Source organism: Passer domesticus, chromosome 6 (assembly GCF_036417665.1).
Source record: "Passer domesticus isolate bPasDom1 chromosome 6, bPasDom1.hap1, whole genome shotgun sequence".
In the NCBI taxonomy this organism is placed as follows: Eukaryota; Metazoa; Chordata; class Aves; order Passeriformes; family Passeridae; genus Passer; species Passer domesticus.
The window spans coordinates 20,337,673-20,353,933 of record NC_087479.1 but is presented as its reverse complement, the minus strand read 5'-3'; the positions used below and the strand labels follow the sequence as shown (position 1 = coordinate 20,353,933).

The 16,261-nt window shown below is 40.2% G+C and overlaps 1 protein-coding gene across 7 annotated transcripts in view; it reads right to left on the bottom strand.

The window, feature by feature from the left end:
- STON2 (stonin 2) overlaps positions 1-16,261 on the bottom strand; it is a 70,494-nt gene that overhangs the window by 42,014 nt on the left and 12,219 nt on the right. For 6 of the 7 annotated variants that reach the window (XM_064423684.1, XM_064423689.1, XM_064423687.1 and 3 more), the window contains exons 2-4: positions 13,482-13,689; positions 12,798-13,052; positions 6,480-6,677 (exon numbers count right to left, since the gene is read on the bottom strand). In XM_064423684.1, coding sequence (XP_064279754.1) covers positions 6,480-6,677; positions 12,798-13,052; positions 13,482-13,569 — 541 coding nt within the window. In that variant the 5' untranslated portion in view covers positions 13,570-13,689. Of the gene's footprint in view, positions 1-3,518; positions 3,652-6,479; positions 6,678-12,797; positions 13,053-13,481; positions 13,690-16,261 lie in introns of those variants that run through there. The other variant, XM_064423690.1, reaches the window with a different exon arrangement.

Here is a 16,261-nt window from a genome sequence, read left to right as displayed (position 1 = left end):
CTGGCAAGCAGACAAGAAAGCATTCAATTAAACAACAGTTATTATATATATATATATATATATATACATATATATATATGACTATATATAAAAATAACTATTTAAGTTTATGTAGATATATAAACTGTTGTTTAATTGAGTGCTTTCTTTTTTATTTACACATAAAGTGATAAAGTTTTTAATTATAACATTTCCAAGCAATAATGAAAATTAGACTCAGTGAAATGCTGTCACTTTCTCCTCTCATACTTTGCCTCCTCCTTGTCTTAGACTTGGTTTTCTTATAATGTGGAGGAGTAGGGAAGGCCTAATTAATTCACAGGGGTAAGCACCATAAGACTCAGCCTAAGTAGGCATTAGTAGGAGCAGACACTTCTGAGCTTTCTTCTAACTCCTTTCTTACTATAAGAGCAATGTTAAATCTTGTCCTCCTACACCCTGGTATTTCTCATTGTTCCTGAAGAAAAAGCAAGAATCTGATAGTCCCACAGCAGCATCAACCACTCTTCTTTGTGAGGCAAGGTAACAGAGAAGAATGTTATTTTCTGGGGTGTAGGGGAGGCAGATACTGGACCTTTTGAAGTTGGCAGACTACATTTAGGCCCACAAGAGCTGGCAGAGCTGAGCTCAGTGACAGCTTGCTTTAAATGTTATCACTAAGACAGGCCTTTTTAAAAATGAAGTTTTGAAGGGATGGAAATGGCTGATCAGGGACTAACTTGGCTGCAGCTGATGTTAATCAGAAAGATATTATGCAAATATTTGCTCAGGATATGATAGTATTACAGAATGGCTTAGGGTGGAAGCAACCTTAAAAATCATCTTGTTTCTACCACCCTGTCTTGAGCAGAGACACCTTCCAGTAGACCAGCTTGCTCCAAGCCCAATCCAGCCTGGCACTTCCAGGGATGGGGCATCCACAGCTTCTCTGGGCAATCTTTTCCAGTGCCTCACCACCCTCACAGTAAAGAATTTCTTCCATATTGCCAGCTCACGTTGAGCTTTTCATGCACCAACAGCCCCACATCCTTTTCCTCAGGGCTGTTCTCAGTGCGTTCCCTGCACAGCCTGCAGTTGTGCTGTGTATTTCAAACTGAAGGGTTTGGTGCAGAAATGACCAGGTGAGATTCTTTGGCGTGAAACATGCAGGAGGCCAGATTGGACAATAATGACAACACAGTCCTCCTTTCTGGCCTTAAAGCCTATGAATCAGATAACTGTACACTAAGATTATTTTGTAATTCTTCTACTGAAGAGATAGAAATAAACATTTGTTTATTGTTGTACCTGTTATTTCTTTATTCTATACTTCCCCCTTCCTCCTGGCAGATTTTTTGAGCCTTCCTTCCTGCCACAAGGCAGGACTGACACAGTGACTCTGGTCCACTACTTTTACCTGCAGTCTTCATCAAAGAGCAAGGTTGCCAGTCTATATGGCAAAAGCTATTTCTACTTCACCTAGGTCCAGCTTGCACAACCAAGCTGCAGGCTTCCCCACTGCAACACAGGGATGAGGATTGAACTCTACTGCAGAGGTCATTGGGATGCTGCAGCCAGGAAGCCTTGAAGATGAGCTAATTTCCAGTACACAGGTCTGTCTTGGGATCACAGCTCTTCTACTGCAAAGAATTACCTAGACCTAGCTTCTCAGATCTGTCCCACTAATTCATTACTCTCCAAGAAGCTAAAAATGCATGAGAAAAATCTGGGATGACAAGAAGGATATAAAACTTCTGAATTGCTAGTTGGTATTGACATGAAAAATAAAGAACACTGCCTCTGCTGCTGAATCTAGCCCTTACGGTTTGGAGTTGTTTAGGAGTATATTTTAGGTGCTATTTGTTCATGGTATTCTGAAGTATCCTCCTCCTTGAAGCAAGGGTTGAATGTTCCTCTCTGCAGCCTTTCCAGCTGGCTTTGGCAGGCTCTCATGTACAAGTTTCTCATGTGTCTGGGACTGGGACACAGCACAAGTTGGTTAATAGTTACATAGCACAACTGAAATGCAGTTCTGGAAGGAAGGTGGTAATCATCAGCATATATTATTTTCCCCCTGCCATGGTAATTAACATGGAATAATTTCAGAGCTTGTACCCTGTTCGTGGCATTCAGTGCAACCACATTGCACAGCTGTATAATCTGTTCAAAGGTGCTTGTTTGAAACTCACAGAACACCATTCCTGCAGTTATCATATCATATCAGTATCTAACTGGCTACAGTTACAGAAGAAATGTAACAGTACTACAGCAGAAAAGCATTAGGAAAAGGTTTGAAAAGTTATTACTTGCCCTCTATTACCTTCAAGAGATAGCTGGAGCTGAGCTTGTCAGAATTGCCATTTCCAAGTTTTGGAACAGAACCCCATTAAATGTTGTTGAAAATAACAACATTCTCAGAATTAATTCCTTGTGCTATTTATGAACTGTCTGGATTTTCAGAAGTTAGGGGTCATGCAACCTTCTATCTCCAAACATGCAGATGTTCTCAGAAAATAATAACACAGCAATTTCCTCAGTATCCCAGTAGTCCCAGAGAGAGAAGAAAGTGCCAAAGAGAACAACTGGTCAGCAAATTGAACCGTTAACATCAAACGTGGCATAGCTGCAGCTTTGCTAAGATACAAATCACAACAGAAACAACACAACTAACAACAATGCACCTAAAATTGCTATGAGAAGACTTATGCCTACACATAGACATACACACACATAGCTTTATTATGTAATACAGAGAGATTCTATTATATATCCTTTGACATTTATAATAGACTATAGTTTATGAGCTATTTAAATATATATATCTTCTTTATTATATACATACTGACTATAATTATTTATAGCTTGTATACAATATAATTTTAATTTTTATAGATAAAATTATTTTAAAGAAGAATGGTGAAATGCAGAAATCTGCATTAAGAAATGCATTATGCTGTGAGGTATTTGGGCACAACCTCAGAACAAATCCATAACCTCAGTTACAAGAAGGCCTCTCCCTTGCTCCTCTGTCTCGCAGATATTTGGCCTTTTTTGAAAGCTGAGACAGGCATCTGCTACAGAAGGAACAAGTACTTGTATTGTATCAGTAACAGAGATGTCCTGTGTTACTTATCTTGCAGGGCACAGCACAAAGGCCAAAAGTTCCTACTTCTTTTCAGGCTCATTGATCCAAGCTGGGTGACATGGCAAGGCATAGTAAGAACTCTGAGGCAAGGGCACTTCAGCAGCACCAAACACAGCTTCACACACACACTGTGAAATCCCAGCTGCTGCAAAGTGCTTGCTGTTATAACCACATAAACATGGCCCTGTTAAATGGGCAGTCTGCTATCACCTGACCCACGTTTCCTGGCTAGCTGCTGCAGGCTAAAGAGTCCCTGTGCTGACAAAGATGAGGATAATATAAAACTCTTGGTGCCAGAGTTCAAACAAGCATAGGCAATGAAGTGCAGCATCTTTTAGCTGCACTTTGATAGAAAAGCAAATCTTTTTTTCAGCTCTGCTCATGCAACATTTACCTTCTCCACTGTGAACATTGCTGCCTTTACAAGACATCAGTCTGCTTATCCCAACTCCATCAGTCAGGAGGTTTTCTGCAGTCCTCTGTAGCAAGGGTAAATTTTCAGGTTGCATCATTCAGGTCTCTCTCATCTTCCTCCTTCAGATATCTCCCTAGGCCATATCTTGCATAAACACATGCATTATATAAGCTCAACCCCATAAGTTTTACACTCAAATTTTGTGTCAGTTGTGAGAAAATTAATTCCCAGCCAATTCTACTTGCTTAGAGACTACCAGCCCTGGACACCAAGATGCACATTTTTATGGCTGGGACCTGTCTCTGTGTATGTCAGACCTACCTCAGGCTTTTATCTGCTCCCACACAAAATCCTGTGCCCTGAACTACCACGGGCAGTTGGTGTTTAAGCATTTGCATGCAGGATAAATTCAAGACAAGTGGTGAAATTATGGAACAGAGTATCCTTTTATCCTGTTCAGGCAATAAAAATTCACCATGTCTAAAACAGTTATTTTACTTAGCATCTGACCACAGCGTAGAATTTTTCAATTTTCTCATCACTAGGTTTTTCTCACTTGAAACAGTATTAAACCCAGACTGTTTCATAGACCTGATTCTTTACCATCACTAAGTAGATCGAACATTAATTTTCATAGGGCTTTTAGCAGTGAAATTAGTCTGATTTTATTTCCCTCCAGCAAGCTTGACCTTGGAGTCAACATCCTGGTTAGCAGTCAATGTGACATGATCACACAGAGCATGAGGATTCCTCTCTTTGCCTTCATGGCAAAATACATGCCATTTCATTGTCTTGATGGAGCCTTCAAACTTTACTACAGACTGAGCCAGCCAGTCCTTTGAGGGGAGAAATGCAAATCAAATGCTTGAATCACGTCAGGTTTAAAGAACTGAATTTTTGGAGAGGGGCAGAGAGGATGGAGAGAAGAAAATGATCATACATTTTCTGTCCACTTATGCACTGTTATGATGGGATGACAGTGGGCTGAACAACAGAAGAGCAGCCAGAACTCTACAACAATTCCATGGCCACTAGGTCCTCAGCTTCTCTACTTCCAAAAATCTTCCTGATGCCAGAAGCCACCTCAGAGAGTGAACTGTGAGGCATCCCAGGAACAGGACAAACAGATGCACTTTGTTCATGCTGCTCTTTTGCAAACTCTACACATGGTGACACAAAGACTCCCTGTATTTCACGTTTCAAGTTCCAGTATCACTAAGGTACTGGAAGTGTAAGTGTATCTTATGTTTTATGCATATTATGTTTATGATTAGTGAATCTCATGTTTTAACTAATAGCACAGCTTTGCTTATATTACCTCCTCTTTTATTTATAAAATTTTTAGGTGACTGGAGTGAGTTTTTGTACTCATCTTGCTAATAAATATGCCAGTTTGTGAGTGACTGAGATAAGAAAGTTGCACACAAAGCTTTTACTGAAGTATCTGCTTTACTTTGGGCCATATGTAGGATATAATCATGTGTGTATGACAGGCATATACAGCAACCTTTTTGTCTTTGAATTGCCTATATAATATGAAGTTATATATGGACTGGGCATCCCTCATTCCCTTTGCTCAGATGGAGACAGTCCCAGTGACAGCAGCCTATACCAAATCAACAAAGCAGCAATATCCAACATATAGTCCAGCTTGCCTATTCTACATTTCTATCAAAAAGTGGTTTCCAAACTCAGAGGTACAGGGAAGCAGAGTACTCCAAATAAAAATAGTCAGAAAGATTTGTGGTAACTTCATTATTTGAAAAAAGAAACAGCTCTATTTATCCAAAGTAACTACTACTTCTCCACAAATCCTTTGTCTAAAGTGCTGAACCAGCACCTACCATGTTGCTGTTTATAAACCTGCCTAGAAGTCTAACCCAGCTTCACTGAACCACCAAATAATACTCTTTGCAGGTGATGTACACATATGTGTACATCATGCAAAGGACATATGACCTCAGGGAGGCTTGGGAAGCCCATTCTCACAAAACAGATATTTCCAACATATTTTTACATTCACGACCTGAGAGAAAACACATTAAATATCTCCCAGGTCTGAGCTATCACGACACCATGGAATTGATTTTCATCACTGAACTGCATAGCTACTGACCTTCCTCAGCTTGGGTTGAACAGCTTCCAACATAGTACAGGTGCTTCCTCCTGGAGCTGTGTTTTTTTTTTTTTTCTGTGTCCTGACATGTCAGCTTTTTTATGCAATGTGAAAGCTTTGTCATTCAGCTGTTCCCATTCCCCATGACATGACTGGCACCACTCTGCTTTATTTCTCCTGCTTCAGATTACCCAGAGTACAACTGAGGAGAAAAGAGCTACAATGCCATGTAGCACATTTTTCCACAATCAGGAGTGTGTCTGAATAGAGCCCTACAAGGCCAAATATAAGATGCTTAAATGGTTAAAATCAGCTACTGAATCATCTTATGTCATGTCTTACACTCTCTCTGCATTTACTGTTCAGTAACAGTGCAAAGCACTATGCAAAGAATGCCTCCAACAAACTGGATCTGTGTCTTGGCATTCACTAGAACAGAGACGACCAAGCAGAACGGGGCCTGCCTCAGCTGAATACACTGCTGAGAAAATTTCTGCATGGAAATTCAGAAAAGGCATCCAGCCTCTCCCACAACATACTAGTTCCTAGATCAGCTTAAGCTCACGTGGCATGTCAAAAGCAGAAATGCTCCAAGTCTATCAACAGGTACATAGTTGCATTTGACTCTAACTTCAGGAGCCTGCACACGTCAGTGCTGTGTAAAAAAGTGTGATTTTTTTGGAATTAGAGTAGAACAAAATGTTAGTCTGCCTAATCCTTGAGTTTGTTCTGCTTTGGATCCATCCCCTGTGGCTCAATTCTGAACAGTGAGTTTGAGTAGCACCAAAAAGATTGAGGTGAAAGCTTGAAGGCTTCCCTCTTACCAGGTGAATCTGCTGCAGATGTTCTACCACTGGTCAAGTCCTCAGTATTCAGTGACTGCAGGTCTGTGTAGGAGGGAGCAATGCTTGGGCTGCTGGTGTCCTCTGAGTTGGTTGTCCAGCTGCTCTCTGAGGCACGGGCTTGCCTCTCAGAAGAGTTGGAAGAGGGGGAAGTCCAGCTGGGTACTTTTGATGCAGACACTATTTGCAGAAAACAGGTATTGGTTAAAGACATGCAGAACAATCTACCCAAAGATCACAACTATTCTGAAGACATGCTAGATTAGTGTACTGAGGCTCCGTAAATACAAATTCCAACATTTACAGCAACACAGTTATTTTGTAACAAATGCAGAACAATTTAGCTAGTGCCTGGCACTGGCACCCTCCAACACTACTCAGCTGTCTGCCTTAAATTCCATGCTGCAGGCAGCCATATGCTTTCCTGTTGCTCAAGTACTGGAGAAACCGTGACTTTTCAGAACAAGATTTCATGTTTCTGACACTGCTGACAAGACCTGAATATGCTTGTTGTGCAACTCAGTGGAGTTTTTACAGCACCACAGATTTTTTTTTTAATGGTTTTATTTTATTTAATTAAGCATTCCCTATCTGTGACACCCACTCAAATGCAGTCATCATCTCAGGAATGCTCTGCATGGAGGGGGAGTACAAAAATAACCTGAAATTGACCTATTAATGTGCACTAGGAATGGCTTTTGTTTCTAAAAATGCAGAATGTAGAATCCAAATTTGAATATACTACATGACGTTTTTGCTCAGTGTAGACCAAAAATCCTGTTCTACTCATTCACCAGACTTGCATGTCAAACAGTTCAGTCCTGCCTAACCATCACCCAGAGTTCAGAACACAATCACACACATCCACTGCTATGAATTTGTATTCTGTGCTCTTTGTATTACATGCTCTTTGCCCACAACATCACTTGAATGCTAGCAACAATGGATGACTCTAGTGAGGAAATAATACTAATAGAAAACAAAGTTATGGTTAAAAAGTCTTCCTGAACTAAGGAAAAGTGTAGGGGTAGAGACTAGTTCTAATTTAATATCAGCTTAATAACTGGTTTTTTATTACTACATCTGTATTTAGCTGTTAAACCAGCAAAGATCTTGATGCTCCCCAAATCTTGCAGTTACAGTGAACAACTACTTGCACAAAGATTTTCTTCTCAGTATGTAATAAACAAACAACCCTTACTCGGTTGACAGATACTTTGGAAAAAATGACAAATTAATGTCAGAGAAGATTTATCTCTCTCCATCCAAGCAATATGATGGGACACTTCCACATTATGGAAACTTTGGTATGTGCATAGACAGAATATCCAAACAGTGCTCTCTGCCTTGCCTCTTGAGAAGTGTGAATTTATTTTGTATACCTGCACTGATAATCTCAGCTAAGTAGGCAGTGATACTTTTATATGTGTACAGCTGTGAGCTTTCTGACACTGAGTGGCTTTTGAGGAGTCATCCCTGAGGATGAGGAGCTGAAAGTCAGATCTGCCTCCTTATTGCACAGGTTGACAGCTGTCTGACACAGAACCAAAGCCTTCCTCCCTGCAGTAACTGCACACTGTGTGGTGCTCGGTGCCTGCAGAGAAAGGATGATGAATATATGATTGCAATCTGTCAGTCCCTCTCTCAATCCTTTTGTTAAACATGGCACCTCAAAAGCCATCCTTAAAACTTCAGCTGAAATTGCTTTGACAGACAGAGCACTTTATTTGGACATAAAGGACAAACTGAAAAGCTGAGCTCTGTATGCGGATCATTAACAGGAGCCAAGTGTTTTTTTAAAGTGTGCTTTATGTCCTAGAAACTGTGGATTTATTTTATTTTAAAAAATCTTAGATTTCCAGTGTTTTTTTAAATCAGCCACTGCAGTATGAAAAAACAGGCTAATTTAGAAACATGTTAGATCTAATAACTCAAATACTGCCAACTAGTTTTGTGCTTTCCAAACTCAATTTTTATCTAAGAAGGCATCTGACTGGACTAGTGTTGCCAAATACTTCTATGTAAGGGCAAATTAATTTTATTGAAGGCAAGTTGGGCCATCTTGAAAAACCAGAATTGTATGCTTTTTTCCTAAAAAGAGTCTTGTACTTTGGAAAACCAAAACCACAGGCAGCTTTTCCTGCCACAGATCTTCTTTAAATTCTTACTACATTTACCTTCTACTTGTGACTGTTCTAGGTTCTCCAACTCTAATTATTAAAACTAACAAAAGGGCATTTTCCCCTATGCTGAGCTAAAAGACCATCTAGCAATCTCAAAAAGCAAGAGAAGCAAAAGTAAACATGTATACACATGTTTAAGATCTCTCTTCAGATGCTTCCGCTTGCTTGCTGCTCTTCAGATTCCTGGAAGTGCTGCAGCCAAATTCCAAAATGAGGCAGGGCTCTTGTAGAAATCTCAGTCTCTAATGCCAATAGCCAGAGAGTCACAGCCTTTCTGCTGTAGGAATTTCTCAGAAATCTGTTTATGTTGAAAGACCAGTGCCAGAACTATCCCTAAAATGCAAATTCTGTAGCATGCATTGGATATTGAAAATCAACTAATTTTTTCCTAAAACAAACACATTTCCTTCAACATGCATTTTAGTTTTCTTGACAGGTCTATGCTTAAAACAATGGATTGGCTTTTAATATGCAGATTTCCTTGAAGCATTAAGTCCTTTTTGGTGTTTTGAGGACCTCTTCCTTGATCCCTACACTGTATTATAATAAACCATGTTAGCATAATTTCCTTTCTTATTACATAGGACTTCATATTTTTCTGATTTTAACATAGCATCACAGTTTCTAGTGACAGGTGTAGTTTCTAGCTGCTGATCTTGTCTTGCAAATATTGCCTACTTTCAGAGAGAACAGCACAAAGTAGTTAAGCTCAGATATGCTGCTGGATAGCCTCTCAAGGGTCATGGTAAGAGTCCAAGTAATTTGAGCCATTTAAAACCAGACAAAGCTCTTGGGAAGAAGTGGGCACGGCTGACTAGGATGGATGATGTAACAGATCTTGCCTTAGTCTAATTATGGTGACTAAGAATACCTCATTGAATTGAAGAGTGCAGCTAACACTGATAGAATATGTGAGTTGGAGGCCCATTGTGTAACAAATGCAAATGTTTTGTCACCTGCTGGCTGTGATCATTTTCAGATTGTGCAGCATTTGTGATAGGAACATTTGGGTCAGTCTAAAAATCTCATTTTTCACTTTGGCAGTAACAGTTTGACTAGGCTGATAATAATCATAACAATATTCAAATTTCTTATTTTCCCCGCAAAAGGAAAACAGAGAATGGGACACCACAATACATCATTTATCTGACTTAATATTTCTATGGCCCCACTCAAGAGTTTTTGCTTCTTGAGGAGAAATCCACATGATTTCGCAGCTGTCAGTTAACTATACATGAACCCCAAATGCAGAAATATTTTGAAACAAACATTTTGCTTAGCATTTACTCTGCCTGAACCTGGCAGAAGGAAGGGTTTACAAGAACATACTAAATAAAGATAGTTTTCACTGTGAAGCTTGCTATGGGTGCTTTTCATTTCTTTACTGCAGATTTTGACCTTTCTTTTCATCTTCCAAATTCTTTGCCTGTTTATTCAGCCGTGTTTCTTGCCATCAATCCCCCAACCTCTGCTCCCCCAATAATGTCTTCAATTTTCCCAGAAAAACAAGGGTTCAGAATTAGCCTTGGTTTTCTTTAAAATGCACTTCCAACTACAGTTTAACTGTATTTAAATTGCTATTTTTTTAGACTCTGAGCATTTTGAGAGAAATATTTGCTTTTGGGGAAACCTGCGCCAAAATACTGTAGCCCTAATGTGAGAGCAAGACAGCATCTCTCTCTCCGAGGACCCATCCTCTTTGCTGTCATGGCACTCTGGAAATCCCACTTTGCAAGCCCTTTTCAAAATGTGTTTCCAGGCAGCCTGGCCATCAGCCTGGGTAATTATCTGGTCAGCTGAGCAGCTGCTCAAGCACAGACAGACAGACAGACATGATTTCCTAACAGTGCTGGAGCCCTGACAGGAACGCGACCGGGGGTGCTGAGCCTCCAGGACATTGCTCTTCACAGCTGCCTGCACAGGAAACAGATTTCAAATGTGTCCATCCTTCTCACACCAATCCTTCTGTTTGTACTTAGCCTTTATACTCCTCCCTCCCCCCAGCTGGGTATTTGGTATTGTTCTTATTCAGAATGTTTGCTACTGGAAATGAATAATTGCTGTCACCATGGGCTTTCCACTCAGGGTGTCAGCATGCACAGCATCTCCAGCTTTGCTGCTGCCCATAGAATAAATCATGATCTGCACAATAATGGAGAACAACTAGGCTGAAGTTTATCCTACCTCTTGCTGTCAAATGTCCCTCAAAGTAAAGGGCCAGAAACAAAACCTGTCATTTCTGCTTCCCTTTAGAGGCTGTCAGCTGCACTGGTCTGGCCCTTTATCATACAGGGTCCAGAAAAGGAGTGGGACCAGCTCCTAAGTAGGGATTTTAAAATATCCTTAGGAAACACCTCCTTAGGGCTCCTATATAGTTCATAGAATAATAGCTTCCCATGCAAGAATTACATAGAGTTCATCCTGGTCTGACTGTGGTGAGAACCACCCTCCTCCATGATTCTCATCAGATGCCAAAGTCAGTGTAAACATCCTCCCTCTGTGACATGGATCACACAGGACAAACCTCTAAAGGGGCACAAATGAGTGTCTCCTTCAAAACTGTAATGCTTTTGGAAAGTCTACTCTTTTCATCTGGATGTCCTAGACTTCTGCCTCCAGACTAGTGTCCCCTATGACTTAAAACACACACCAACAGGCAGTGCTTTTGCTAAGCACATACCTTAAAATTGGGCCACATCCCTCCAAGAGTAGGATATCAAGTAATATACCATAAAATTTGTTTTATGGAAGTCTTTTTCTTATGATTAGCTTTATTAAGGTTGAGCAAAGATTTTTAATTTTTGCTTAATAAGGTGCATTTATGGGTTTTTCAGTTAAGAAGGATATAACAACATTAGGAAGGAAATACCAAGTCAGAGCAACCAACAGCCCCATTTGAAAAAGCATGTGGCTGTGTAAGCATAAGGATAGCCATGAAACTAGAGAGTGAGGTAGAGCACCTCAGGTTTACATATTTACACTTCATGGGTGCTCTTCCTTCTCTCCACATCACAAGGATAAATAAGTATTTACAACTAAGAACTAACAAATAAATATAAAGAAGGTGAGAGAAATCTCTTTTAGCCTGAAGGTTCCCCTACTTCTGCACAAAAATCTAACCACACTGTTTAAAAGGACTAGTCTGTAGCACCCATAAATATAACAGATGGAAAACCACATGGGTTTATCCAAAACCCAATCCAAAGTTGACAATCCAAGTTTTCTAACAGAAAACTACAGGGAATATCTGATGGACTCAGCAAGCAGAGGAAAGCTAATAACTCTTTAAACTGCTTTAATAAATAACAGTCATAAACTGGAATTTATAAGAGAGAATCTCAACTTAAATGTGAAAAAGTGAACTAATGTTTTTTTTGGGCAATTACTCCACAACCTCCTGCAAGGAAAGACAGAAGTCTGTTCATGCAGAAAAGCTAGAAGCTCATATATCCACATTAGTCACCATAAGCTGATGAGGCAGGGCAGAGGATTTGCATGCAAGTTTAAAGCAAGTCAGAAAGAACTGCTATATTCGAAGAAAAGTGCATGCAGTGCTGGAATTAAGGTAAATGTCTGTTGTCTTTGTCATTCTCCAGCTGCTAAATCACAGCACCAAAAGACAGCGGCACTGATGAGCACTGGCACATTAGTTGCTGGTATCAATAAACTGCTGGAAAAAAGCATATGGGAACTAAGATCAGGTAAAGGCTATGACCACAGAGGTGATCACCATTCTTTGGGTTCCAGATTACAGAGGCAAATATGGCTCAGACTTTTTCAATGGCTTTTCATACCTCTATGTAAGCAATGTCACCACTGAAAACACCTCTGTGCTCTTTCCCATGAATGCATTTTGGCAATCTCAAAGACTTAGTCAAGGCACAGGTGGAGTAAATCACAAAAGGCTTTCATTTTCTTTACAAAAAGAAAATATTTTTGTTAAATCCAGAAGGATAGTGTGAGCCCTTTTTTAAACTCTGATAACATTAATTGTGTTAAAATACAGTACAAACTATTCAAACCTTTGAGAAGCCAAAGAGCAAGGTAAAAATCCTGTATGCTCTCAATGTACTTTGTTATGCTACTGGAACAGACCTTCTCATTGCCTTTGCCTCACCTGTTTGTGGTTGGGTTGATGAAGCACTGGTCCACGGTGCATCTTCAAACTGAACCCAAGCACTGATGGATGATGACAGATCAGTGCTGGGACACACATGGTTACCAAGCACAGTAGAATCCACCTTGGGCTGCTCAGCTGCCTCCTCCAGCTCTGAGCAGAAAAGATCTTGAAATTCTCCATTTGCATTGTGGTTCTCTTTTGAGGACGTGTCGGAGGAATTAAAACATTTCACCAAAGGAGCCTCAGTGCTCCCTAAAATAGATGTAACAGAAAGATTTACAGGATTGGCCATTATTTCAATGTTTTTTATTGAAACCTATAAAATTTGCCTTTAAATGTAGGAAATTTTCTTTCACCTAATGCTGTTTTTGGATTAACACTGGGCAGTCTTGCGCTTTATTTCAATAGGTGAGATGTCCTCCATGCTTGGTTGGATACTGTCTCGAATTTTGAAGCACAGATCCAAACCTGTAGTAGATCTACATTACATCACATAAGGAGAGTAATTTGCCTTTTTGGCCCGAATTCTCCTATTACATAGGGGTAGCAGGAGATAATTCAATCTCTGCACAAACTGCTTCCATGCAGAAGGCAAGCTCTCCCATGCTAGATATATGAAAGTAGCTGGACTAAATCAAAAAAGGAAGTCTCACCAGTTCGAGAGAAAACCAGAGAGCTTACCTCGTGGGGGAAGAGGGAGGAGCAGCTCATCAGTGAAGGACACCCACTCGGACTGGTGGGAGGCAATGACACTTGTCAGAGATGTCATATTCACAGCAGGTCACTCATCCTCACTCAGGGATCAGAAGGAGGAGGAAATAGAATGGGAGAGGTATGGTGAAGATGAGCAATAGAGGGAAGCACTTCCTTTGCACTTTCTTTTTAACTGCTGTAAAGACAAGAAAATAGATTATTTCTTTTAGAAAATTAAATGGGAGGAACTAGTGCCACCATTTTTTATAATATAGAATGTTAAAGCAATTTAAAGCACTACTGCCTTTGAGACAGGAATGTCACCTGTGTCTAGAGGAGGGTTACACTTGAGCAACTCCTTCATATAAAGCTACCGAGAGTCTTGAGACATCTTCATGTTAAAACAGTCTATCACCACAACCAATATTTTAGTCCTTACTCAAGGAGCCATGCCTCTCATAATCCCAGCAAGTGCAGATGAGGAGATTCTCCCAGGTTTAGTAAATTTTGATTATGATGTAACTTAATCCCACTCCAAGCTGTCAACATGTCTTTGCCCACCTTGCTGCTTACAATGTCTAATCCCTCTGCAGAGCAAGCAATAAATTGCACATTTCATTATCAATAACATTTATGTAGCTGATTCTGGAATGAGGATGAGTGGCCAATGACTCTTACAGCAGTATAGAGAGCTGCCCTCTCATCTAGATGCACCTTCCACTCTGCTGCTTGACTGGAACTTCACATTTAAATTTAAAAACTATCTTAGACCTTGTTCAGAATTAAGCATGATTTTGCTGTAGCTCAGCAAATGTTTTCACAGATGTGAAAACTGAATTTAGTTGGCCCTCCAACAGTATGCACCCCACACAGATCTGTGAATCTGCTAGATGGAATGGAGCAGTGGAAAGTGCTCTGGTTGTTAGCTAGTAACTATGAGGGTCAGGTCCAGGCAGAGAAATCCTCTCTGACAAGAACCCATGACCACCTCAGTTTTGCAAACCACTTCAAAACTCTCAGAAGACTCTTCCTAGGGAAATATGCTAATTCTGTCCCCAATTATCTCAAGCACTGAAGCTCTTGTTGCCATGGTGTTGAAGTACTTGAAAATACTCAGACCTATTTGAAAGAGCTTTAAGCAACGTTTCTGGGCCTCCTGTCTCTCCCCTAACTAAAGAGTTTTTCAGGGTGAAACTTCATGTTAGTGTACAAGCACAGATACTTCACTGAGACTTCTCTTTACCCCATATTAACAGAATTTGGGCCTAAAAAGCAGACATATTTAAATGCATTCAATCTTTAAGCATTTCTGAAGGAGACAGATAATCAAATAGCTTCCAATATTATTATTCTCCTAAGGGCCACAAAGTCCTTTGTCAGCCGAAAACAGATCAGCAATCAAGAGAGAGCTGAAAATTTCAAATTTTGTAAGTCACAAACGTGTCTGAAAATTAGAGAAAATTCCTGTCTGAAGAAGAATCTTTTTGAGCAGAATAGAATGCAAAATGTACCATTTCCTGCAAACACAAAACAGGACTCCTAGAGATAATCCTGATGGTTAAGTGCAATCTGCCATAAGACTGATCCCCTTGCCATAGACTTTCCAGAGCCTGTGAACCCCTGACCAGTCACCCTGCACATCTTACCCTTGTTACACAACCAATTCTCCCCTGCAGGAGGAACAGCAGCACTTGAGCCCCTTTTCCTCCACTGCCATGGCAGGACCTCTGTCCCCATGCAGTGGGCAGCTACACCTGCCTGCCCTAATAACATCTATTTTGGGTGCTGTTAATAGAAACTACAAAGCTAAACATAGAAGCAAGCTAAGGGGAAAAAAAAAATCAGATGTTTAGGGTCATTTGGAGGCCATATGAGGGAAGGAGAGGATGACCTTGGTGTCTTGTTTTCCTCATGTGACCAATTAAGCTGGTTTTTTTGGGCTTGTTTAAATATCTGTAACTAAGTTTTCTTTTCCCAGACAACTGGATACTGACCTGCCCTTTCTCCTGGAAAAGTTCTGACAGAAGCATTAAGTGGCAGGAAATGAAAAAAGAAAACAGTTTAGCCTGCCCTTGATGCACAGAGATCGCAATAGAGCTAATTTTAAAATTAGGGGTTTTTTTTTAAATTTCAAGGTGAAGAAAGATATGAAAGGAGGCAAGTAAAGGAGGCGAGGACTGTTTCAGCAGTACAGATACGTGGGAGAATTATACCATTATTTTAAGATGGATTTCTTCTAGTACCCTACTGCCTTGTGACAAACATAATTCTTAAAATTCACTTAGTACCAGACAGCAAAACTAACACTTTCAAATGGATAGTAAGCATTACAAGCCCAGAAAAGCATCAGAATACTGTGCATTGTGGGTTATACAACTTTCCCATGACTGGAATTTTCTAGAGACTTCCCAGTTTGGTAAATAAAAGAGATTGTGTTGACTTATCAGGGTTATCATGCCCTTTAAACAGGCAGCCTGAAAGAGAAGAAAGGCAGTCTGAGTAGCTAATAACTTCAAAGATATTCAGAAAAGAGGCATTTTGAGGATGCATATGTTAGGTTAAAAAAAAAGAAAAATATACAATTTTGCATTCTTTCAACGTTCACAAAAGATCCTCAATCCCACCCCTTGCCCTAAATGCCTGTGCAGAATTATGAATCACGTATAGCTAACACCTGTGCAGACTATGTGGAAAAAATACTTCATCCACAAACTTTCACCTCTCATTCACTCTCCCAAATCCTCCTTTGAGAAAGACTTAAGCCCATC